At 43.8% G+C, this 26,838-nt stretch overlaps 2 protein-coding genes across 5 annotated transcripts in view; one reads left to right on the top strand and one right to left on the bottom strand.

Annotated features, from left to right (window-relative positions):
• Window positions 1-26,838, top strand: part of LRBA (LPS responsive beige-like anchor protein) — a 377,228-nt gene that overhangs the window by 205,882 nt on the left and 144,508 nt on the right. For all 4 annotated transcript variants that reach the window (XM_021393535.1, XM_021393537.1, XM_021393538.1 and 1 more), the window contains 2 exons: window positions 1,521-1,667; window positions 4,255-4,391. In XM_021393535.1, the coding sequence (XP_021249210.1) occupies window positions 1,521-1,667; window positions 4,255-4,391 (284 nt within the window). The remainder of the gene's footprint in view (window positions 1-1,520; window positions 1,668-4,254; window positions 4,392-26,838) is intronic.
• On the bottom strand, window positions 7,551-8,906 carry MAB21L2 (mab-21 like 2). Its single transcript, XM_021393539.1, has one exon. It carries the CDS (start codon window positions 8,775-8,777, stop codon window positions 7,698-7,700), a length of 1,080 nt encoding a protein of 359 aa, XP_021249214.1. The 5' UTR covers window positions 8,778-8,906; the 3' UTR covers window positions 7,551-7,697.

Below are 26,838 nucleotides of genomic sequence, written 5' to 3'. Positions count from 1 at the left end.
CTTAAAATCCTCCAGGGGGAGTTAATTACAGGAAAACCCTTCTAACCATCAGCTGCATATTTCCATGACAAGAAGGGTTTCAGCTCACACTGAACAATTCCAGAATCAGAGTTATCATTGTTTACATGGGTATGTTGTAGAAGAAAGTAAAACCTGGGTTTGTACGATGCTGTTAAAGCTTTTTGATAATTTACTTTTTACTTATTGCTTACGTACAAGTGGCAGTGATGGTTTGGGGAGAAATTATCCTGCAGAAATGGAAGCGTATTCTGTATGGCAAGATGAACATTTTTTGCTTCTTTTCTTTCTTTCTTTCTTTCTTTTTTTTTTTTTTGGTACTGTCCACAGCAAGCACGGGGCATTTGTTGGGATATTTTAGGCTTTTATTTTTATTATTTTGTTATTTTTCACTTAATTGCGAAATCTATTACTTGCAATTTATGTGCATATATTTAGTTAATTTAAACTTTATAACTCGCCACTGGGGACTTGGCTCCTGCTGTAAATGTTTGCACGTTAACATTTTGGTTTCAAACAAGCAGCAGAACTCCTGTCCTATGTGGCAGTGCTCCGAGACAGCAGTGAGCAACGTGTTGCAGCGAGTTGCTCGTGGTGCATGGTTTTCAAAGGCGCAGTGCCACGGCCATTCTCAATATATTTAAGAAATAGCGGGCTCGTATTAAACTTCGGGGCGGAGGGGGGGTGAGGGGGAGTAGGGAGAACGTGTGCGTTTTGACTTTTTCTTCTTTTGCTTTTTTTCCTTTTACCACAGTGCTAGCTCCTGTGTAGTGAGCTCTCGTCTTCGTTTTTTTTTGTTTTGTTTTGGTTTTGGTTTTGTTTTACTGCTGCTTTGAGCTTGTAAGCTAAGCAAAACCGCCGCAGGGCCCGCGCGGCGGCGATGGGGCCGCTCCCGGCTCGCCGCTGTGGCTCCGCGGGCCCCGGCTCCGCCCGAAGCGCGCGGCGGCAGCACGAGCTGCTCGCTCCCGCCTGTCTCGCGGCGCCGCCGGCACGCGCAGGTTCCCGCCGGAGGTCCCTGCGCTTCCTGAGGGCAGGTGCACGCGGCCGTCCTCCTCGCCCTCCCGCCGGGGAAGCGAGGGGAGCCGTCCCGCCGCCCCGCCCGGTGCCCTCCCGGGGCGTGCGGGGAAGCGGCTCCGCTCGCCGCCGCCGCCGCCGCCGCCGCCGCCGCCGCCGCCGGGACGGAGCGGGGCTCGGAGCCTGGCCGGGAGTCGGCGATGGGCGTGCGGACGGGAGCCGCGCGGAAGAGCCGCTTGTGGGCAGGCTCCCCAGCGCTGCCGTCAACGCTTGCGGCGCAGTTAGCCGCTGCGGAGTGCTCCGGGTAATTTTGAGCAGGCTTAATAGGATTAAAACTGGTTGTGTCCTAACATTAGAGGATTAAGGCAGCTGCTTCCCATAGGTAGTCCCAAACTGCGTTTTCTTTTATGAACTTTCTTTTTTGTACAAAAAAACACAACGCTATGCTCCTTTGTCCCCGAGACCTGACAGAACCTTTCTCGTTGCAGCTCCCGATGAAGATATACTTGTTAAGGGAAAGCAGTCTATCAAGAGTCAAGCCTTAGGAAATCAGAACTCAGAAAGTGAGATTCTCTTGGAAGGCGACGACGATATCACGTCATTCATTGAGGAGAGAGAAGTGGAGAACCTAACCGGTAACTGCAGCTATCTGATTTCTCCTCAGCCTCCTTACTGCTTAAGTTCTCATCTCGCCAGCTCTGCAGTGAATAGTACTTTGCAATACACACCAATACAATGTTCCTGCCCATAACTGAATTGTTAACATCATTTTTCTGTACACGTCTGATGCTGGGGATTTACTTGAGGAAAGTTGTGCATTTTCTATCTCAGATTTTTATAACCTTCTGCCTTCCAGAGCAGATGCCTGTGTTCTAGGAAACTGTCTTTAGGAAAAGCAGCTCTACTCAGCCAAGAGCTTCCTTTATTTTTGACCTTGTTTCACTCCTCAAAACATAAGGCCCTGTGGGCAGTTAGGCAAGTTCGTAATTAAAGGCTTTGGAGAATTTCCATTTTTTTCCCCTCAGTTTATAAAATTTCACATATTAATTATTCACTTGCATTTGAAGGATCTGTACAATCACTGAATTTAACTCCTTTAAGCCCCTTGTCATCTCCCCAGTTCAAGTCCCTTCTCCACCATACCCATATTTGACTTCACTTTTCCTGTAAGAAAAAAAAAAACAGTACTTCAGTTCCTTGAACTTGATGAATTTTACCAAGTTTTGTGCAGCCTTTGCTGATGTTGCAATCCAAGTGGAATGAGTCCATTCTGTACAGTTCAGAACGTAAATAGTAACTTCCTTGGTTTTGGGACTGGGGGTTACAGAGTGTCTTCATTGTTATTCGAGGGGCATGGGATTACTCAAAAAACCAAATTTCTCTATGTTCTTCTGCTTTCTCAGCTGGTATCCCTTGCTCATTTTCTTTAGAGAAAAATGACATTTCTTGGATAATTCTGGTTTCCTGAGGACCTGATATTATGAGCCTACATTATGATAATTTAGTGAAATTAGTGGAAGCGATTATTTATTGTCAGTTTGCTCATCCCTTGTCTGAACGGCTTTCCACTCTTTTCAGTTTTTAAAAACAGATTTAAAAATACAGCATAATCAAAAAAAGTCAACTTGGGTAGGAATGGTGAAGTAAAAGAAAGAAGCGGGAGAATAATAGCATTTAATATATGTGAATCTTTTTCTTTCCTTACTACCATGAGCTTTCTTCTCAACAGCCTTCTCTGTTTCCTTCTCTTTTATTATATATTCATTGCTTCTAGTAATACATTCATACAGTAATAGAGGTGAAAGGGGAGTTTAATTATATAATCTTGACAATGGCAACAGGATTAAGAAGTAATCCTCGCTAATAAAGTGGTGTGGGTTAGAAATGAAGTGGAAATTGTCAGGGGTCTTCTACAGGACCTGGACTGCCCCAGCTTCTGCAGCTGTCTGCTTGCCCTGTAATTGAATGTCTGGGAGTGATTGAAAAAATGTTATTTCTCCTCTGGATTACATGCTAATGTACAGAGGGCAAAGGGAGACAGCAAAAGAACACATAGCTGCTTATTTCATCCATTTGTAGGGGTGAGCTTTGGGAAATCATGGCAGTTCTGCAGCTATCTCATGCCCATCTGCAAACACAATGTATTTGTACATTGGGAATAGAGGGCAAAGCTGCTCTGATCTCAGCAGAGCATCTCTTCTTTTGTCCTAGTGGCGCACATTGAGATTGATGCGAGATTAAGGACCGTCACCCTCCTAACAATTGATGGAAATGACAATTCATCTGAATTTTTTGTCAGTTATTCTCACATTGATTACCTGAACGTGTGTACCTCATTTTTAGATGCTTTATTAAAATCGTCAGTGTCACTTTCATATCTTTAGCTGTTTTATAAAAGCCAGATAATACTGCAGCCAAGGAACTTCATTTCCTTACGTCATAATCAGCCGAATGACAAACCTAACCTGTTTTCTTTCTGTGCGTATTAGTTTATATAATAGATCCCCTATTGCCAGATCTGTGCCGAACCTATTGTTTTCAGTGGTCGTCTGATTTGTCCCCGTGATAAGCCCTGTGGAGATGTTATTATTCCAATAAAAATTCATTCAGTTGGAAACCAACCCTCCAGCTGTTTACTCCCATAGTCCCCGAGCTACACTAACGCTATATGGAATCCTTGCAAAATATTTAATGTGAAATCAAAAGCATCTTTAAAACATTTTACTGTAGGCTCCGTGAGTCTGTGTAACTTTAGCGATAGATTTCTATCATCCAAGAAGGAACACTTCACAATCAGACAACTTTGAGCCTTGACTGCTCTGTTCATCTTTGTTGAAAGCTATTGAAACTCTCCGGTACTTACAGAACGCATTTGACAGTAAGATTTCAAGTGTGTGTGTGTGCACTCCTTATATTGCATACAACAGAAGGAATGCAACCACTGAAGTTTCTCAAAAAGAAAATGTGTCTGAGTGAAAACCATATCTTGCCATGCTAAAGCCGGCTCTGCTATCTATAATGTATGCATCAGTTGGCAATTGTAGCGGCTTCAATTTTGTGCAGAACAGAGAAACTGTAAATCTGTTACATATGTTCTCTTCTGGGATAAAAAGATTCTTGGCTTTTAAGGAAGAGCTAAGATCTTTGTTTTATTTATTTTCATACTCTGGGTTTGAAAAGCAATTAATTGTGAAAATGGTTGGTGTTTGCACTCTTTGGCAGGTCCGGTTGCCCTGAGCGCACCAGCTCAGCTGGTGGCACCCTCGGTGGTGGTGAAAGGCACTCTGTCCATCACTCTTTCCGAGCTCTACTTCGAGGTGGATGAAGAAGATCCCAGTTTTAAGAAAATCGACCCGAAGGTAAGAGATCATTGACCCTGAGCTCTGAGAGATGATGACAAATTACCCGAGCCCTTTAATTCTTCATTCTGCTCCCTTTACCTCTATTGGCCCTCAGTGCTCCTGCTTTAGTAAGTTTGCGACTGACCGTAAATGTTAGCAAACTTCTCTTAAGCGACACCTCCTCTCCTCCCTGTGCCCCCCCCCCCACCCACAATTCGACCCTACTTGAATGTTAATTAGCTTGCTGCGAATAAAGCTCCAGGGAGGCATCTGAAATAAAGACATCTTGAATCACAGGCCTATGTGAACACAGGAAAGTCCAGCGAGGCTGTTAGCCCAAACGCTTTGTTTTACTTTCCTCTGTTCACGTAACGCCACCATAACATTGTGCTTAACCTCCTATGCTCTTAAGTTTTCACTGCTTCTGTATCGTATTGTTATATAACAGATTTTATGGGGCCTGTTACTATTTATGGTGCCTAAGCAGAAAACTTAATTGCCCTCTTAAAAATATGTTCTCAAACTGACTTGTTAATTTTCACAAACTTTATTTGCTCTGAGTTACTTGATGGCCAGAGTTTGTTTAAAATGAGAAACCTTTCCGTAAAATTCCAATTTCAGGGGCAGTATATTCTGAGATTAGCTTAATAAGGTTACACTTGAATGTTTTACACGGCATCGCGGCAGTGTTTCAAAAGCATGACGTGTTACTAGCAAATATTCTTGTATGCCATTTTAAGCACATTGATGTCTCCCGGTCTTTAAAATATCTGCTTATTGTTAAACATGGTGGTAATTTCTTGGTGAAGGGAAAAAAGTCACCAGAAGACGTAGTGGTTTGTGCTGATCTGTCGGCAGTGCCCTGTGTGTTAAGCACCGGTGTGGTTCTTAGTTCCTGTGGAGTGAATGGCTCTCGTCTGTATTAAATACGGTCTGAAAGCTGGGATCATCGAATCCTATCGAGGAAAGAATTTATTTTGAAAGAACACTCTCAAACCCTTCTAGCTAGTTGCTCGTGTAAAATTGTAGTTCAAAGAGTGATTTTATGTTGTACCATAAATGAAATTTAACTTTTGGTCCTGAAGCATTTTGGAAATTATTTTAAGTGTGAAACAGCTGTTACATTTTTGATTTACTTCCTATTTGCATAGCACTTTCTAAAATACGTAACGGTAGGAAACGTCTAAATATGAAATGTGAGGACAAGTTGCTGTACTTGATCCTCCATCTTCAGTGTTCTGCCGTGCACTGTACCAGCAGGAGAAAAACCTTACAGGTCTGCGTCACTCTGCATTTCTGCTTTCCGTGCAGGACGGTTAAGCGCAGTTAAGAATTCTCACCATTTCTGTGACCTGGTTTGTGGGGATGTTGCCACATTCGGCTCGCTTTCTTTTCTCCTGTTTTCTAATAGTTGGGAGTGGCTGTTTCCCTGCCCGCGGGCAGAACTCTCCTTTGCTTTGACTGTCTTTCATTTTGCATCTGAGACATTTTCCTTAGCTTCTTAGAAAAGGAGTCAATTATGTGAAGTATGGGCTACATCTCTTACATTCAGTTTGCGATGGTACTTTCACTACAAGGCTTTAAAAATATATATATCGTAATATCTTTTTTTCGGGGGGAGGGCTAAAAATTAAATGTGTGATTTTTGATTTGAAATAGCGGTGAGCTCCCGCTGCAGCTCGCGTTTAAGCATTAACACCTCCCTGCCCCACCCTCCGCCGGGATCGCCGTACCTTACTAGCAGTGCCTGGAACTGCTCTGTGGTATGCCCCTAAAACTCAAACCCCGAAGCAGAGTAGCTCGGAAGGCCCGCTTAATTAACGAGGCTTCGTCCGCTTGATAAATTTAAGTTACTTGTCTGTTTGTCCAAAGTACCGAAAAGAAAACGGTGTGACAAGGTGCTGAACGAGCGCAGCGCTGGCGATGCTACGCGTGCCGATAAGATCAGCGCTGGCGCTCGGGACTATTTTTCCCACGGAAACGGCCGCGCTGCCAGGTGAGCCGGGGGCCGGCGGGCTGCACCGCATCCCTCCCTGCCGCGGCCCCGGCCCCGCCGCGCTGCTCGGGGCTCTCGCTTCGTTTCCGCGGAAAGACTAGAGCGACCCGAACGGGAACGGCTGTTTCTTTCCGGATCCGTCCGCAAAGAAACGGAAGCGGCGTTTCGGAGCAAGAAGTTGCCTTTCGCGTCCCCTCCGAGGGACGCCAAAACTTGCTCGAAATGCTGCGAACCGACTTGGAAGCCTGTCCGGGCGGGAGGGAGCGGAGCAGCTAACGAGAGCGCCGTTAGCGCTGAAGAATGCTGCAAACATTTCCAAGGCGGGGAAGTTAAGCTGCGGGTGGAGGGCGCGGCGCTGGGAATCCCGGGAGCCCCCGGCCCCGCGCCTTGCCCCGAGCGCGCAGCCCGCGGGGAAACCTGCAGCCTTCGTGCCGCTTCGGCATAGCGAGCGGTGCGGGGGGACGCGCCGTCACTATCCAGGGTAGCTCTGTACTTCGCGTCCAAGTCCAATGGGACGGCGCGTTCGCACGGGGAATTTGTAAAGCAAAATACAAGCGCTCGAGGTTTAGTAGGGGGAAAAAAAAAAAAAGGAATTTTTAAAAAGCTGGAAGCGAAAACGAGCGCGCCCGATGCACAGAGAAACGCCGCGGGCTGTCTGCCTGGAGCGGGGCGATGCTCCGCGTGGGTCAGGGCGGAGGGGGGAAGGCCACACAAGTGTAACGCGGTTCGGCGGTGCTCGCACACAGAGCAAAGGGTTTTCTCAGTGCCCCGTTTTAACGGGAAACCGAGGGAACGCGGAGAAGCGGGAGGGAATGCGCCGAGCGGGAGGCTCGCGTTCAGTCTGCGGTCCCGCTTCGGGTTTTGGTTTTTAAGTGTTGCTTCTGCGGTTCGGAAGGGCCCTATCGGCCCGAACTTAAGAACCATGCACGAAAAGTCCGAGTAAAGTTAAAGTGATATTTTTATTACTATTTGCAACAAGTCAGTGGTGGGGCACATCATCTGACCTCGGCGCCGAAATACATTTAACATCGGTAAAACTTTTTTTTTTAAAGGGCAATTTGTACATATAGTTAAATAATTTTTCACTTGGTGACAACATTCAGGCAGACAAGAAAGAGAGAGTAAGAAAAGGACTATACAGGGATTGGAAAATGTACCTTTGGGCTTTCGTTTGGCCGTGGCAAAAGTCCGAGCGCTTCCCTTTGCGCCGGGGCCGGAGCGGAGGAGGAGAGGCGCGGGGGGGCCGTCCCCGCGGGCGGCGCCGATCCGTAGCAGTCTGCGGCCGCCGCGGTACCGGGGGGCGAGCGGCGTGCGCCCGGGCGCCGGCCCTATAGTTTGTCGAGGCTTTTGGGATTGGTGAGGATCTCCCGGGCCAGCCTCCAGGTCTGTTTGGCGGCGCTCTCTAGGGCCGAGTGGGGCTTGCCCTGAAAGAGGTCGAGGTTGGGCAGGAAGTAGTGCGGGCAGCGGCGGCACTGCAGGCAGGAGATGAGCTGCAGCAGGATGCCGTTGAGGCGGTCGCCCAGGCACGCCTCGTCCCAGTCGGTTTCCCGCGGGTGCTTCTCGCACTCGTACAGCAGCAGCGTCTTCATGTGGTAGTTGTTGAGCGGCTGCCCGGGCAGCTCCAGGTGCCGGTCCCGCAGCGTCTTGAGCACCGAGAGGCACTTGTTGCGGCAGCCGCCCATCAGCAGGCGGTTCTCGGCCTCGCCGAACTGCAGCACCCAGGCGTCGCTCTCGGCCGAGCTCTGCTTGCCCGTCAGCGAGTAGCACTCCTTGGAGAGCAGGTTGAAGCCTTCCGCCTTCACCTCGGCCACGCGGTTGGGGCCGGGCCAGGGGATGTGCGGCATGGGCCACTGCGCCGCGCTGCGCGGCCAGATGCCCGTGCACTTGAAGGCGGGCGTGATCTGCACCACGTAGCGCTCGCGGATGCGCAGCTTCACCTCGCTCGTGTCCGCGATCATCTTCACCACGTCGCGGTAGCTGCACTTGTCCACGGCCTGGGCCACCAGCGTCTGGAAGCGGGAGCGGATCTTGCGCGCCGACAGGTAGCCCGAGGCCGTGATGAACTCCACCCAGAGCGACATGCTGCGCTTGCGGCCGTCGCTCAGCTTGAGCACGGCGCAGCCCGGCAGGGAGCCGTCGTCCACGAAGTTGAAGACGCCCATCTGGTTGAGGTAGAGCACCACCTCGAACTCGGTGGGCGAGATCACCTCCAGCCCCTCGTAGCGGGCGTCGATCTCGCTCAGCGAGCTGATGAAGCGCGGCTCCTGCACCTCCACCTCCTTCAGCACGTCCGACACCACCTTGCACACCTCGCGGATGGTCTTGGCGATGGCCGCCTTGCGCGCCTGGCAGCGCTCCGTGTAGTACTTGTTGAGCTGGTACACCAGCTTGGCCTGGGCGGCGATCATGTTGGGGCACAGGTCCGGGCTGTACACCGGGCTCTCGCAGTACGTTGAGGGATCCAATGCTTTAGCGGGGGCTGCAGCTTGGCGGAGGGCAGCGGCCGGTTCGGGCACCCCCGCCCCCGCCGGGCGGACGGCGGCAGCGCGGGGCGGAGGAGGAGGAGGCGGCACGAAGCGGCGCGGCCCGGCGCTGCCCCGGCCCGGGGGCGGCGGGGGCCGGGAGGTGGATGCTGCCGCTGCGCTCGGGCGCCCGCCCCCCCGCGCCGCTGCACGGCCGCTTCAGCAGTTCATGGAATCGGAAGAGCCCGAGCGAAGTCGCGCAGGAGTTCCCCGCAGAAGCGCCGGTCGGCGGCGAAGTTTGGCACCGCCCGCGGCGCGAGAGGAGGAGGAGGAGGAGAAAGGCGAGCGGCGCCCCGAGCGCTGAGCGAGCCCCGTCCGGCCGCCGCCCTCGGTCCGCTCTCGGTGCGTGCCCGGGTGCCGCCGGGTGCCCTTCTGCCCCCGGAGCTGCGCGGCTCCCGCGATCGTTACTCGCAGAGTTGTGCGCCCTCTCTGCGCTCGCTCATCCCCGTCCTGCGGCTCGGCACGGATTGTTGGGGTTTGTTTTTCTTTGCACACACTGTGTTATCCCGGGCGGGAGGAGGGCGGTGCGGTATGCCCGGGAGCGCTTCTCCTCCCCCTCCCCACCCCTGGCTGTGCGCGCCTCTCCTCTTTCTCCTCCTCCGCGTGTCCGCGCGGCTCTGGGCGCGCTGGCGCCGTGGTTACTTTATGAATGGGCCCCGGCCGCGGCGGAGGGGCGGAGCGCGCCTCCTACAATCGCCGCCGAGCTGTCAGCGGCGCGGCCAATCGCGGCACCGGGTGCGGCCGGAGCGGGACCGGCGGGCGGGGCGCGGGGGGCGCGGGCACGGCGACGCGCACGGCCACGGCCCTGGGCCGGGCAGCGTCCGCTCGCAACCTTGCTCGCGGCCCGGAGGCGTCCCGCAGGCCAGGGGCGCGCTGCGCGCCGGCTGCCGGAGCCCCAGCGGTGTGCGAGGGGCGGGGGGGTTGGGAGGACTGCGCCGCTGTAAATCTCCCGGCGCTGATGTCGGGCCGTAGCGGGGAAAGTGGGAGCGTCGCTGGGGCGGGGTGGCACGCCGCGGGCACGTTAACGTAGATAAATCCGTGCCGTAAAGTTGCGCTCATCCTCCTAGGGCGGAGGATTGAGTTATTCGAAAAGGAAACTGTATTTTGTGCAAGTTTGTATTAATGAGAGCACTGAATGGTTTGGATGTGTGACCGCGGCTGTGCGGCGGCAGAGCAGAAACGCTGCGAGGGGGTGTTCGTGGAACGCCGGGGCAAACCGAACTCTTTTTCCCCACAAACTCCCGATGTGGGGAGAGGTGACGTCCGTCTTCTCCGCACCGCCGCTGCACGGGCTGCGTGTCCCCCCCTGGGGCGGGCCCGGCGGATCCCCGGCGCGCCGGGAGCGGGGCCGCGGCCGTTCCCACGCCGTGCGCTCCGTGCGGGATCTCGGCTCACTCCGCACCTGGGCTCCGAGTCCCGTTCTTTTTTCCCTTTTGTTTCTGCTGGCTGATTTTACTAAATAAAACATCGCCGTCTGTTTGCCGTGTGCATTTAAATTAGAAACATGCCTTATGCCGGCCGTACAACTGCGCGCTGGAGGAAGTAAGTACGGATGTGCCCGGCGCCGAGGCTCCTCGGAGCGCTGTCCCCGACGAGCCGCCCGCTTCGGGCTTTGCCTCACGCCGCTGCGGCTGGGACACCGCGGCTCGGCGGGGCCGGCAGGTGCCCGGCGGGAGGGAGACGGGCCGGGGTCGGCTCCGGGCAGAGCAGCCGCAACGAGAGGTTAGAAAGGCCGTGGTGCTGCCGGCCCGGGCGGGCATGAGGAGCGGCGGAGCTGGCAGAGCGCCGGGTCGGGCGGGGGGGACACGCGGGTGCCAATTTTCAGGGCAAAAATAGAGCGGAGGCGGTCGTCCTCTCGCCCCCCGCTAAGGTGACTGATGGTAAAACGTTACCAAGCGCTCTGATTTAAAACAATTCATTACCAATTTTGCTGTCTGAGGTTGAAGCGCTAGTAAATAATAAATCAGCTAAACAAAACCCGACTTTAATTTATTGCCCCGGCGCTAATTAGAAACATCATTTGAGCAATAAACTTAAACACTTCCAGCAAATAATGCACGTGAAGCCCTTCTCTGGGCGATTGTGGCCGCGCCGCATTAAGAGCGGCTTCGGCTGTGGCGGAATTTGCTCTCGCCGAGATGAATAATTGAAAGGAACGGCATCGGAGGAGCTGCAGTCGAAGAGCCCCTATCCCCGGTGCCTTTATGGATGTTGGTGCGGAAGTCCGTCAGCGCTCCTCGATGGGGCGCCGTGCGGAGCGGCTGCTCCTCCGGCAGCGGGGGACACTGCGCTCCGTTGGGACGAAGGAGCGCGGAGAGGGACTCTCGGGGCTAAAAGGCACTTGAAGCCTTCAGAGCGATTGATCTGCGTTCTCCCGTTATAATCCGTCTCATCATACTTGAGTTAATGAGGCAGGGGCGGAGGTGATCTGATGGTCCTTGACAAATTCATTAGGGAGGCTGCGGGACGTTTTATTTGACTGTTAAACATCGTGTTTGTTTGGTTTAGGCAGCGCCAACATCGGCACGCCGCTGCCTGCAGCAATAGTGTTTTGTTAGCGAGGGCTGCTGGAAACGGAGCTGCGAGGGACTCGTGCGGGGGGAGCGCGCTGCCCCTCGGCGCCTCCTCCGCTGCGGGCCCGCACGTGGCAGCGCTTCTGCGCGCAAACGGGGTGGCGGAGCGGCAGCCAACGGCGGCTGGGGAATGCGCAAACACCTTTTTTATTTTATTTTATTGTAATTCGAGAGAGAGAGAACGCCGTGCATTTTATTAATCCTTAAAAAAATAAAGGCAAACCAGCAAAACCAGAAGAAAACTGGAGAACAAATTAGAGTTTCAGCAGGAAGCACGTGCGTTTTTTATTGTATTATGTTGTGGCAGGCTTGCTTTTGCTTGGGTAGCTAGCTTATCGGCAGCATGCTTTACGTATTTCAGACCCTTTTTATTCTAAAAGGTGTATTTTAAAGTTTCTATCACGTGGTACTGATACAGCATTTAATTTTAAAGTCAATTCAAAGTTTAATCAAAATCGCGAGGCTATTAAAGGGTTTGTGCCCGATTTACCCTTTTTCTCTCTCCTCTCCTCTGAGGGGAGAGGGAAAAGCGAATGCAGGAACAGGTGCTCCCAAAAGGGATAATAAGTGTTTTTATGAATAGCACATGAAATATGGATGCGTACACATCCGTTTGGTTCGTGGCAGCTTTGTAGACAAGACCCAGCTAGTGCTCCGTGATTTCCCAGTAGCTGCTTTACTTTCTGTCCTTTCAGCTAAGGGAAGCAGGTTTGTGGAAAACACGGTAATTAGTCTGCTTGTGGAACCTAACATCATGATATTTTTTCCTGGGGATCAGTCTTCCAACATTCTCAGCTTTAAGTGCTTTGTAGAACTCTGCTTCCATTTATAGAAGAACAGTATGGGAAAAGAGCTAGTGCCCTTTGCCTGTCATTTTCATACATTCCTGCACTGCTGGTGGAGCTTGAACTGCTGCAGGGAATGTATGGATTTGAGAAGAAATGATTCAGTAATGCATGTTGTGTTTCTCTGCAGCAAAACCAGGTTAATGGTTACAGTTAAAGGCTGCCGTGGGTTTGACGGTCAAAATTATGTTTACGTTCAGTAGTGTGCAGTATGTACCTTTTTTTTAAAGGCACGGTTTGGCTTTGCTGTCTGCTGATCTCTCCTAAGAAGTGTGTTTATGAAGTTAGCTGATAGCGCGCGCTGGGGGAGAGATGTTTTCCATTTGGCAGATGTCATTAATGCATCTCATCAGCAAAGAGTATTACACAAATCTTGTACTTTTTTTTTTTTTTCTGTGTAGACTGGATAGTATGATAATTAAATAATTTATATGTTTGTGAGTCTCCCTTTGCTTTCTTTCTGGAGTGGGAAAGAGGGAGGTTCCAACTACTCCTCTAAGAAGCTCAATTTTCCTTTCCTTTTCCGTCTTAAAATGTGGATGTGTTCAATTTCTGGTGTTTAACCACGATCCATCTGAAGGCTTTCTCTGTCACTTTGAATCTTGAATTACAGGTAGCTTCTCTTTTCTCTTCTGTGACTTTTAGCTGCAAGATTGTTTTGGTTACTAAACACAGTTTTATAAGTTTGCAATCAGAGAAAATCAAACAAGTGCACCAGAAAAGAACATTTCTAATGCTTTTGTAGAGTTTTCTTCTTTAAAAACTTAATGGGGCCCTTTTATTTTGCTTATTTTGTTTGCGTATGGTTGCATACTATTGGTACTTGCTATTTTATACAGCAGAATTAACCTAATTCAGTGTGTTGAATGGTCTTTATTTACAATAATTGATTGGTTGTGTTAATGATGTCCATTTTAAAAAGTATGAGAGCGTGTAACATCCTGGGATTTTGCCAGCTTGATCCTCAGCTGGATGCAGTAACACTCGTTTCCTTGAGAAGGATATTTACGAGTTAATCTAGGCTTCTCTAATAAAATTCTTAAATTGAAATTCAAAAATTTCAGTTTCTAGCCCCAGAAGTGGAAGATTCTCATTTATACACTTACACTTTTAAAAGTACTTCCCTGGGTAGCAATGTGAAATATTCTACTCCTCACCAACCATGCTACAGGTAACAACCCTTTAGCAAGCTTCTGTATATAAACTGCTAAACTGCTATAAACTGAGTGCAGTTTATAAAGAGAAAGAAGGGTGTGGGTGGAGAGTCAGAGGGGGCTCAATCTTCTCAGTAGCACTGCTGACCAGCATGCAATATATTGAGTTACTCTTTTTTGTTTCTGCTTCTCCCTCCACTTCTCCCCTTTCCCAGTATTTAAAGATGATTTTGGTTGTGGTAGACCATTGATATGGTAGAAAAGGCATGTAAGTTTTACTTAAATGTAACTTGTTCTTTTTTTTTTGCGTGTGTTTCCTGTTTGAACACTCTTATAATTGTTGCCTTATTCAAATATTTTGCAATTTAAAGCCAAAATTAGAGCTGTCTACATTTCTGCTTGTTGTACTTCACGATATTAAACTTTTATCCTTTTGAAGTACTGTGCTGGCATAAAAGTAGCCTATTACTAGTTATAAATTCATTGCAGGGGGTTTGTTGCTACTTCTAATGAGAAAATCAAATCTTAGCTATTCCTATTCTATATCTTGCTATGCATATTTTATTTCAAAATAACTTCTCCATGGTAATATGCTGCTTTCTTTTTAGTTTTCTTGTGAATTAGATAAAAACCTGTGTGCAAAATAGTCCTACGTACTGTCTCATGTAGCTGGGAAGGGGAAACTATGTCGGTTCAAGTAATGTATAGGAGCCATCTGCATAGTTTAATTGAAATAATATTTGGTGATCTAAGGGATGGAAATTGTTCCTTTTCCTTAACCATCTGAAATAAAACTAGGATGTAAAACAGCTGTCTTGGCCTATGGAAATCAAGGTTCTGCCAGTCTGTTTCTTTTCTTCATTTTCTCCTTCTATCTTCCTTTATTATCTTTGGATCCCAAGGAGTCTTTCTTATTTTCTAACTGGTTTTGTCTGCAACAAGGGGCTGGGTTGCTGGGTTTAAATAGACTTTGGATAGAGTGAAAAATCTTTGATCTATATCTATGACTGCTTCCAAATGATTTGCTTGCTGGGACTGGACACTGTCCATGCCCTTTCACTTCACTATCAGATAGGCACACAAAAAGGACTTGACATGCTACCAGATGCATAGTTAATCATTGCATTAGGTCTGTAAAGGGGACCATCCAGACTCAATTAGGTCTACCATTTTTAACTAGTGTTTGCTCTATAGTTTGTTTGGAATGCTATATTAATTCTAACTGCTGTTCTGTTTATTTAACAGTGTTTTTCATAGACTTTTACACTTTTATTTTCAAGCGGTTTTTGCTGCATTTATCCTGCTTTGCATTTATTTTGAACAACTGAGTGTTAAGATACAAGAAATATTTTTGCAGTAAAGTATATTATATGAGGCTTTCTTGAAAAAAAAAAGTGTAATTCAGCTGTTTTCCTTTCTCATTCTAAATGTGCAGTTGAAATAAGGTAAATACAGCATCTGACAGGTATTGAAAATGTGTTTAGAAAAGTAGCTTCAAAGAGCATTTCAAGATTTGCAAATGAATGTTAAAATCTGAAACCCACACGGAAGCAGATCTCCTGTCATTTATTTACACAAGAAGTTGTTCTTCTATCTGGCTCTGCATGCTTTTCTGTGAGAAGGACATTAAGGATGTGGGAGTTAGGAAGGTTCAGCTGCAGGGTAAAAAGGATAAGGTAAGTTATTGCTCTGAATCTTACTTGTATATTTACATTAAAAGGTTCTAACTGTGTGTGCTGAATAAAGAGCATTTAAAATTCCTAGAATTCACAGAGTTTCAAAAAAAATATTGTTGAGTTAGCCTGTACTTTCACAGTATGAAGAAGCTTTGGTATTCAAATAATATAAATAGTTTTGATCACGCTTGCTGTCTGTATTTCCCAGTAACGCTTGTATTGAGGATGGTAGGCCGACAGAAGGAGGGGCTCGAAAGGGTGTAAAGCCATCACTGCTTACAAATTAATGTTGTTTCTAAAAGAAAGGCACACTAATCAGAGTATTTTAAAATGTTTTCATTTGTTTTTAATAAGGTTTTTAATTTGTTTCGAGAGAAAGGAAGAGCAAGGCATTCTAATGCGTGTATAGTTACTAAAGCTATTGTATTCCACTTCAGGAAATAGTTCAGCCTTCATTTTAAATCTGAGATTTCATGCTTTAGTTCTTTGCTTCATGGTTGTCAGCGTTCTTTAAGGACAGAAGATACATTAAAATGTAACATTTATCATTTGGCTGTGGTCACAGTGATATTCTGACACTGCTAATGGCCTTCCAAGATCCAGGATGTGAGTGAATACTACTCAAAAGTGACGGTAGAGCTCTCTAGGTAATTTTAGGGTATCTGTACTTACCTGCTGCTCTGAAAGACAGGTATGCACACGTGTGCACGTGTATCCTGCATTTTATGGTTGGTGTTCATGCATGTAAATACACAAGAGTGTAAGAAGGACACGAGTCCTTACAAGGCATGGGCAGGTAACTTTCCCTCACCCACTGTCTATCTCGGATGCCCATTTATGTGGCACTCGAGTGCCAGCACGTTTGCAGAGGGCAGCTGTGTATGTGTCCGGTACGGGTTGCCAGAGTGCGAACTTGAAAGAAAGTGGGACTGAAATGCAGGGTCATTTGCGAATTTATGTTTTATCTCCCTTCGCTTGAAAATTTATGAGGAGAGTGACTTTGGGTGCTGGCGCTGTGTGTTCCAGGGCTTGCCCCCACTGATAACACCCTTGTTGGCGTGAAAGTGCAATGCAAATTATGACAGTTACAACCTTCTGTTTTGTTTAACCTGTCAGTGGATTTCCTGGCTCAGTGCTGAGGGCAATGGTGTGTTCAGCTAGTTCCATATTCACCTAAACTTAAAAGGTCAGGTTTCTACAGGCAAGCCTAGTCAAAGCCTAATTGATGAGGAGGGCAGGGGACAGAATTTACTGTTCTGTTGGCTAGTTTCATATCGTTAGGTTGTCCTGAAAGCATCAGGCAGTCACAGCCCCTTTCATGTAAGTGCTGACCCTAGACAGGAGCTGACAATCAAAGGAGGCAGCCACAGGAACCAGTGCAAGTAGGCTATTGATTTTTCAGTTAGGTCTAAGTAGTTTGTAGTATGGGTAATGGGTGACAGAGGCAGGTATGTCATTATCAATGAGCTCCAGAACAGTAGCGACAGCCCCCGCTCATATTTCCTTCAGCACTGACAGTATGCATCCAGCAGTGGTCGATAAATCGCCCAACCTTTTCCTGACAAGTGACTTGGAGGTGGAGGGGAGAGTCAAAGAGCTAAACTTCTGTACTTGAACTTGACGAGGGTGCGGAGGGAGGAGGCCACCGCCTGCGTCTGTGCGTGGGACCAGGAGGGCGCGGGAGCAAGGCCCCAGCAGAGGCCTGGCTGGCAGTCGCCTTGCCTCTGCGCTTTCCAGAGAGTGAAAGTTTTTCTTGAGATCAAGTGGAATAGCTCAAAATGCCAGCTTTCTGCATCAGGGGTCTGCTTCAGTAGTTAATTTAGGTTTCCATGGCAGGGCTTTGTTTTTACTTCAGCGTTGCTCTGCATTTAATCAAGGTTATAGTGCCACGGCAGTGCAACAATCGTGGTCTGCCATTCCAAATCCGCTTTTAATTCCTAGTTTCCTCTTCTTAAATTTCATATGTGGAGACTATTTAAAGATACTGAAGCTTTCTTATAAATCCAAAGTGCTGTCAGTACTGTTTTATGTTCTGACTACCGACGCTGTTTTCAGTCAGCAGTAGGGTATTAATACCTTAGGAAGCTGAAAAAAGTTTTTATTACTTGGACCTTAATTGTAGTGGTTTCTGAATTTAATAGAGCTGGACCCGAATTTTAGGTTCACGCTTCATTAAATTCTGAAAGACGCTGAGAGAGCTTAAAAATGACAATAAGTTTTTTTGTTTGTCTGTTTGCTTTGTTTTGTTTTTAAATATACCTGTGTGAAAAACCAGTTAAATGAATTCAAGTATCTTAATCTGAATCTCTTGAAGTTTTCTAGTGTTACTTTACTCGAGGGATGTAAGTTATCTGCATTTTTTCAGAAGTTGGAATTCAGTCAGGTTTTATGCTGTGCACAGATGTTAACAAAATAGCATATGCTTATAATTAAAAAAAAAATCTTTAAACAAATTGAAATAAAGCAGAAGAGTAAATGTTTTGAAAAACTTCCTTAAAATAACTCATTGCTATGGTATCTTGTTTAACAATGTTTGTAATGTTATGCAGAGCAGGAATCTGAGACTGTGTACATTGAATAGCTGCAAAGCATCATACGTGCCTGAAACTTTTTTAACCGCCTGCAGCAGCTAAAGCCATTTTCTTTGTGGCTGCCTTTTAACTGTGAGAGTAATGTTGACACAGACCCAAGAAGTGAGGCTGAAATTTATCAGAGGATTATGAAATCCTTTAATAAATATTTGTATAAGCTAAAAACCTGAGTACCTGTATATTTAAAGCAGTTACAAAAGTAATTAGTTATAAAAATCTGTTTAGATCTTGTTACGTTGCCTATTGAACAAAGCTTCAGAAGATGGGCTGGCTAACTGTCTTCCAGATGAAAAAATTTTCAATTATTTGGATAGAAGGTGTTCCAAGAGATTTGAGGCCTTAGGTATTCAATGGGAGTTTTTCCTCTGTCAGCAGCCACAGTGTCTCGCAGGGCTGTTCTTTATGTTAAACTAGGTAAGAGTACGGCTGAGCGGTTGGAATCTTATCTTCCCTTGTAAGCGGTTACAGCATCTTTGACTGCATTTTCAGTGTTGCTGGCATGTTATGTTATTGCAGAAATGTAAAAAGGAGCTGCAGAAAGCCGACAAATTAAATTTTCATGAAAGAAAACTCTAATCAGCAATGACAGTGTAAGAGAAAGATGATTGCCACTTGGTCATTGTGGAGAGGCACTTAGGCTTGGTGTCAGTGCTTCTGTTAATGATGACTAATGTATTTCTTGGAGAAAACGCATGCTCAAACATACTGCTACAGTCCAGAGAAAGAACTGAGAGATAGGCACTATTAAGGCAAAAGGTTGTGAATCCTAAAACAAAAGCTTCAGCTGAAAAGGCTGCAGTGTTTCTGCAATGCCAGAAAGCACAGCTGTAAAGCTGTTCTTGTTCTACTCTTTAAGCAAAAGTATTCTCTCTACACACACACACACACACACACGCACGTGTATAATATATATACACGCAAATCTATTATGTGCTACCTAATGCTGCTTTAATTAAAAAAAAAAAAAAAAAAAAGGCATAGCTGACACCAGCATTTAAGCACACTAGTCAGGAGTCACATTTTATTCCTCTTCCATTAACGAAGCTTGCTTTCGTTAAAGAACAAAACCCACTGCAGTATTTTTTTTTTTCTTAAGCACAGCGCTGTGTTCTGAATAAACCTTTCATAGCCAAATGCAAAATGACTCAAAAGACCTTTTCAAATCTTGAAGCTTTGGCTGTTAGGTATATTGGCAAAAAAGAGGTGGCATGTGTCACTTCTTCAGCTTTTCCCAAAGTGAGACCTTTCAGAAGGGCATTTGCAATGCTTGTCATATTTTTTCATATACATCTTATTGGCCTGACAAGTCTAGAGGACCATGAGAAAACAGATGTCATTGCATTCAGACAACACTAATTACTCTGGGATTTTTGCAGCCTCAGTGCCTACATGTAACTGTCGATTATGACTGTTTATGTGGCCTATCATGGGTACACGCTGCACGCTCAGATAGTGCCACCAGGCTTTGTGTTCCCTGTTATCACACAATAAGATATAAAAATCACCAACAAGCACCACAGCAAGAAATTGCTGTCACGTGCTGCTTTTATATGTTTAAAATTCAGTTTGTTAAGAGCTGCATTTATATTTGTTATTAGATCACGTCTTTTTCTAATTTAGATCACGGTTCACATTAGAAACCAACAGTCTTCTCTAATAAACTGTGGTGTCGGTATCTTCTTTGTTAAATTTTCTTTGTAACGGTCCGTACAGAATCTAACCTTCCTGCGCAGCAATAACAGCTGCATGATTTTTAACACAAAGTTCAAGTGGTGGTCACATCGTGGCCTGACTTCGTACATTATTTTGAATTTTGGTACGCGTTTCATAAGCAGTACAGCCAACGTTAATCACAGATTAGAAAATAAAAGCTCCAATAATGTAACTTCACGTGCTGATGAAGCAGAAATGGAAGCAGCTTTATCAAAGATGTATGATGAGATAAAACTGCAGTCTCTGCTGTACAGTTATAGTAATTATGACTAATGAACCGTCCAGTCTGGATGAAATGGCATGCCCACAGGGACTGTGTCCAATCAGTTGTGACTTATGCAAGCTGAACAAAACATTGATGGTGTTCCAGATTCAATATTGTAACAGGAAGTGTGCTCTTTGTTTGCAATGTCAGATTTGTCAAGTTATTTTCAGGCAATTTAGGCATAAACAGCGTTAGTAAATAAAGTCTCAAGAATTGGGGTTTGTCAAGGTTTTAAATAGGCTTACGGAACTGCAATTTTCTGTGATCAAATATACTGGAATTAAACAAAAAAAACCCCATCAAAATACATCAATGGCACATTCCTGATGCAAAATACTTTCAAGTTGGTCTGATCTTGTTGTTAATCTGCATCGTTAAAAACATGTTATTTTTTAATCTGCTGAATGTAATGAAAGCAAAAGATTCACAAACTTGTGAATGTGATCTATTTGGGCACACTGGAGTAATTTCTTTTTTAAGAAATTTGTTTGAGACCTGAAACTACTACTATTATTTTCTTTTTGAAGCATTCTGTACTTTGAAGCAGTGTGTAATTTATAAGTAAAAGAAAAGAGATACTTCACAGTGTTAGTATCTGAAAGACAATTTCTTACGGTGAGAAGGTTAGTTCTTACAGCCGATAGGAAATGAAGGTCCAGTACGTTTTGACAATTTATAGGCCAGCAGCAGGGTAATGATTTTAGAACAGCTTCTTTTTTTAAAGACAATGTGTTGTGTAGTTGCAAAAAAGAAAAAAAATAAACAACAAAAATCTGAAAGTTATATGTAGTTTATAGTGGAACTTCTGAAGTTAATTCCAAGATAGCAAAATGGTACAAAAATACTTTTTTATATATAAATTGGCGATAAGTTGTTAAGACTAGGTCTGGAAGCAGTTGTCTGTCAGCCTGTTTACTTATGTGCAACTGTTGGAAAGATTTGGCAGTGAGATGATGAACTCATTACAGGCATTAGCGATATGGTCAATTCAGCATTTTGCTTGAAGCCCCTCAAGAAGTTGACAAAGAAAAAATATTTCAAACGCAAGAAGTGGTGTTTAACTGCAAACAAACTGCAAGAAAAGTATGAAAAAAACACCTTATAACACTTTTAGAATAAAGTTAAAGCATCATGTGACAAAAATCATTTTAGACTGATGTGCTATTTAAAAATAGTGTGTGTATATGTTAGGAAGATTCAAGTTGTGTTAATTCTTGAAAGCCCAAATGAAGTGAGTACACGGCTATCAAAGAACCTGACAATTAAAGCCTGGCCTACCTGAAATCTGAGGTTGTTATTGGTCTTTTGTATTGCCCAAAAGAAAGGTGAATAGTGATTTGACATGCATATAATTTTCCTGAAACATTCCTTTTTAAATTAATACATTCCCCTGACTCTACTGCATTGAAACTCAAAAGCTGAGATTTTATTCATTGTGCTTAAGTTTTCCTTTTCCTGAAATGAAGGATATCACAAGTGTATTATTTCTAGTGTTTGTCATCTTGCATCCTGAACAAACTTCAAGGTGTCCTTAGGTATAAATTCAAGTAGATTTTAAGAAATTCTGCTAATCCAGAGCCTTTAGTCATTTGATTAAATTAGCTAACAAGTCTATTTGAGAAAAAGAAATGACTAGAAATATGAAGTAGCATACCATTTCCAATCTTTCTGCTATGTAAGTGTCCAGAGATACTGCAAGGGATCTTACAAAAGTCAGGATCCTTTTCTGTTCTCTCTTGCAATAAAGCACATTGCATTAAATATGGCAAATGGTAAAATATTGTATACAACTCGGAATATAATGTCAGAGTAAAGAATGGTGGTAAGTAAACCCCTCTGAAAAGTTACCACATTTTGGCTATGTTAAATAATCAAGGGTAAGATCTTTTGGAGACTGTGGCATTGTTAAGTATGAGTCTCTTCCACAAGTTCATAACAGAATCAATAGGAATGCAATATATTACATACATTATCTAACTTTACTGCATGGAAGGTAGCATTACTGTCACTTTTATTTAATGATTATATCAGGATTGTGCCAACTAAGTCAGGGATTAATTTGCTAGATGGCATGCAATTATATAAAACTTATTTTCTTTCGTCAAAAGAGTTATTATTTACAAGTAATGGATGTAAGTAAATAAATACTGTATGTGGTCTACATAAGAATTTTGGAAAGAAATATTCATCTGTATTAAGATGAAGCATTAACTTTTAGGTTGTGTTGCTTAGGAGACCTCAAAATACAGAATATCATTTGAAGTCATTGCTAACGTTCTACAAATTCATGCCAACAGCTTTTTTGGTTTTTTTTTTTGTTGTTTTCATTGTTTTCACTTTGTTACTCTCTGCAAATCTGAAAAATTATTGGTGTTCAACAAATTGTACTTGTTAGTAAAATATGTCATGGGGTTGTAGACACTCAGAATATATATACATTGTATAAATTAAAACTGAGGAATGTTGGATCTCAAGAATTTAATTTTGTCTTCATGTTGCAGTGTGTATTAAGATACCTTGTATGTTCTTAGTTGTATTTGGTGGCTTTCTTTTTATGCAAGAATGGCTTAATCTACTTTTGTTCCTGTGAGCAACTTTCCAGGTCTTTGGAAAGATAATACTTTCACAGGGAGAGTGAATTGTCTTTAACATGTGGTACCGGGGAACTGATGTTGCATTCTGTGTCATCTGCATCACAGGGCAGCAACATTCAAAGATTGTTTTATTGATGATTGATTCTCTTCAGAATCCTCTACATTGCTTATGTTTTGAAACTTCTTGTCTAGCTGTGGTGTCTTCCTACCTACCACAAATTATGTTGACGGTATGTGCTAGAATTTTAAGATTTGTTATAAACTTTATTTCTGTATAGGGGCTGAATGGATTTTACGCGTTTTCTACTCCTCAGTTGCCCAGTGAAATATGTTTTCTGCTGCTTACTTATCTTTTGCTTATCAATTCATGCAATGACTCGCATTCTGAGAAAAAGAGGTTTTCATGGGAAGTACTTGGGAAGATCTTTTTCCTAACCAATTTCTTTTGGCCATTAGCATAAGAATTTTTTCACTGACCAGAGTATCCTCCTATTCCTCAGAATAGTCTTCCTGCCATTTCTTTTTCTCATTTGAATTAAATCGAGGCAAACAATAAACGACCTACCTAGTGGCCTCCCTTCTCACAGCTGTTACCTACCAAGCAGGATGGAAACCTTCAACTTCCTCCTGCTGTGCACAGATTGGTTTCTGTTGTCCCGTATTGAAATGTGAACCTGAATTATGATTTCTCTTTGAGCTACTGGGAATGTTCTCTGCCTCAGTGTCTCAGTGGATAAAAAATGTATATCAACTTTTGACTTAGCTACCTTTTGATTAATGATTTTAGATGCGTAAATGCGGTGATTTCTGCATGCCAGGGATTCTAGAATTATAACTTATGCTGATTTTCCCATTATTTTCATGTTAGAGCATGCAAGGTGACTGGTGATTTTGGATTTAGGAATAAATCAATCTTCTTTGGGGAAACAAATTGAAGTAGAAAATTACTCTTGCTTAGCATTCGGTGCAAGAGAGCACAGCTTTTTCTGGCTTGTAATGGCTATTCCAAAACAAAGTTGGTCAGATCAGCATGTGCTAACTTAATTTATCCATCTCAAATATATCCATAACTAGCCTTCTGCTTGAGCTGGTGAAAGTGTGATTGTGTTGCCTTTGTCTGGGATTTTTCCTGTATCAAGGTGTTTTCAGTTGTCCACTTCAGGAAAACTGGTCCCATTTGCAAAGCTTTGGCAGTGCAGATTAAAGATTTGCCTCTCGTACTCTTGGTCTGGTTTTTAATCTCACCTGATTCAAATCCACAATAACTCATTTTACTAATTTGTATTAAATTGTTCAAAACCACAGAAATATAGCAGAGTGAGGAGGAAACCATTTTCTTACTATGTAAATTTTTGAGACTTTTTCAGCTATTCCTGGAGTAAGGTAAAAAGTCAAAACATTTTTTTAAAAGTATATAAACTAATAGTATTAAAATCAAACTGAGTCAGTTTAATATTTTGTTTTATTTTTATATTTGACTTAAGATACCAGTCGCCTAACACTTTCTGGGTGTATGGCAGATTAATAGCAGTATTTAATGTAACCTCCAAAATTAAACTAAGCAGTCAAAAGCAAAGTTTTTTTTAATTTTCAAACCAAAATCCTTGTTTTGTTTGTCAGTGTAAAAATTTCATTCTTCTTAAAAACTAATTTGAAACCTGTTCTCCACATAGTATTGTTTGACTAATCAAAAAATAACATTTCTCACAAACAATTTTGACTTGAATTGACATACAGCAATTTGACTGACATGACATTTAAACACAGAACTGATAGGTATGTGTGGAAATGATAGTTCAGAAATTCCTGACTGCCTCTGGACTTGTATATTTTGGCATAGGTATTTGTTTTCCAAGGGAATCTACCAAGATATTTGCAGATTAAATGCTGTTGCTTCTTAGAGTCTGGATTACAGATGTTTTTATTGCTCTGCTTCTTACCTCTCTGCACTGTTTTTAGGTATTATATTTTACCTTTAATGTTTTTATTTCTCTTTGATGTGGGACAAATCTCAAGGTCCCGTGCTCTCTCGTTGCATGTAGGTAAGTGCTGTTTTGCCTTTTTTGCCACTCTAAACTAATCTAGTAAATATCATTCCCTCTGTGTAACATTCATCTCTCAGAAGTTTGTTCTGTACTGGAGAAAATAAATAATTAGATACAGGTAAGAGATGAATGATGTGTAGGTGTAAATATTCTGTAGATTAAAAAATGCTGTGTAGCTCCTCTTGGTCTCTTTTGAAGTAGTCATGAAAACTTAAATTGTGTGCCTCATATATTTAAGGCCAGTGCGCCTATATGATTTTATTAATGTGCTATAAATCTTATATTCACGAGCGGTGTTTACTACTGTGCAGTATATTTAAAAGAGAATTTATGCCTCACTACAGAGGGAAGGTAGCCTAGTGAAAAAATACAAGGGTGGATCTTAAACATTTATCCAAATCTGACATGTATGTGCAAATAATTTATTCCTGTAAATTTCTACAGAGAGTAAATGATATGTTTTCAAGCCTTGTTTTTAATAAAAGCCTTTCAATATTTGTTTGTGCATACACAGGTGAAATAAGGATGTCTTTTGTCACCGTCTGTGTACAAGAACCTTATGTTTGTTCGTATGTAGCACATTCTGGATCATGGGATGAGCTTTTATCCTATTTTAAAGTGAATCATTCTTCATTCGGAGTTGTACCTAAAAGGCCTTGCTGGCCACTTTTCTGTATAAATAGTAATTTTCTCAGTAAGATACATCTTGTCAGTCTTTGACCATATGCATCTTTCAGTGCATATCCCTTTTCTTCTGGACCCCGCAGTATTCCTTAAGCAAAATGGATGGGTTGTTACATGAACTCAGAGTGTGAATTAGGATAAGTCACAGAAGCTCAAGACAGCTCACTTCCTACTTACAAGACTGGTTTGGTCGTCTTTTGGTAAATTATTTGTGTTTTCCTCTTTACAGCACTTAGGAAATCTCTCTCTGTGGTCCCTAGGGGATGGCAGAAAGTTACTGTAGTGAAACTGCCCACTTAGGAGTTACTTGCCTTACGCTGTTGAAAGGGCAGTGGTTATTTCACCAAGGAAACGTATTTTATTTGTATGGGAGCACTGTAGATTGCACAGAAAAATACAGTTAATGTACCATGTATAACCTTTCATGGCCCTTAAACTTGCACTTCCACCTTGTAGTGATTAAAATATTAGGCAGCAACACAGAACAGATATTCTGGGTGCCTTAAGACCTGTTGAAAGTTTTTTTACTATGTACTTTTGTACTCTTTATAATTAACTATCGAGTTCTAATGCCATTTAAAAAGAAAGTGTTCATACTTTGTTTTGCAATTTTCAGTTCCGTATATAGAAACAAAGACATATGCGAACATCTTACCTCCTGAGATACTTCTCACTGGAATTACCAGTGTAGATAAGCAATTGTATAGATAGTTCCTTAACATTCCATGTTAGCGATTCCATCTTTAATTATTATTGTGAATGTTTAGATGATTTAATAGCCTCAGTAACAGGAGTTCTTCCTTCCTTCAGCCTTCAGAAACTACATTAAGGAAAAATCTGTCTTTTGCCATGTCCAATCAGTAAGGAAAGTTGCTGTAAGAAGTGAGAGAGAAATGGGACAGTATACAATCTCGATCATTTAGAGTTCCTGTTTGTGTTATAATTGTGTGGGGAGTAGACAGTAAAATTCAGCTTACAGCTACGTACTTCCATGCCTAACTTGAAGTACCTGATCTGATTCAATCAAAAATGAATCTCCTGCTCCTAACAAATGGTTATTTTTCATCTGGCTTAGTTTGCTGAAAATAGTTTTCTGTATATGGTTACCTGGGGTTTGTGCTAGTGCAAGATGTTTTTGGTATATTGTATGTTTGATCAGGGATTGCAGTACCGCAGCAGTGTGGATTTATGTTGGCTCAAGTAGCTGTGAAAATGATGCTCATGGTCTGCTTTTCACAAGGGTCATCTTTTGCACACTCTCTGTATTGTAAGGAGAAGTCCAGGTTTTTCACCCTGAAAGATAACTTTTTCCCCCCCCAGGCATTATGTATTCAAGAAGGCTTGAATATCAAAAATGTTTTTTTATATTGTTTTTTGTGATAAATAATTGTGAGGACTTTTCATGTTTGTATATACTCTCCACTGTTTTGTTACATGCTGTTAGCCCTTCTGAGTATCCCTAGTTGTTAAAAGATTCTTCTTCTAACCCCTTTGACACAAACTTTCAATCCCTGCTGCTTTTTGGACACATGTTCTGTCACCCTTTGGATACTCAGGAGAACATGGAGGAGAACTGAGGCATGCACTAATGTGCCCTAGTACCCTTGTTTACAGATTTATTATGCTCCTGGGAGAGCAGTGCCTTGATGTCTACTATTATCTTGAAATCATCTTTAACTCTATCCCGCCTAGGATGGAATAGAAATAGAAAGAATAGAATAGAAATGAAAATATTTCTTTACAACATTCAGAATGGAAAATACACTTATGTACATATATAAAACATAGAGGAGAAGAAACAAAATGG

The sequence above is a fragment of the Numida meleagris genome, chromosome 4 (genome assembly GCF_002078875.1).
Source record: "Numida meleagris isolate 19003 breed g44 Domestic line chromosome 4, NumMel1.0, whole genome shotgun sequence".
NCBI classification, from domain to species: Eukaryota; Metazoa; Chordata; class Aves; order Galliformes; family Numididae; genus Numida; species Numida meleagris.
The sequence above is the reverse complement of the archived record's forward strand: the minus strand, read 5'-3'. Positions and strand labels throughout refer to the sequence as shown.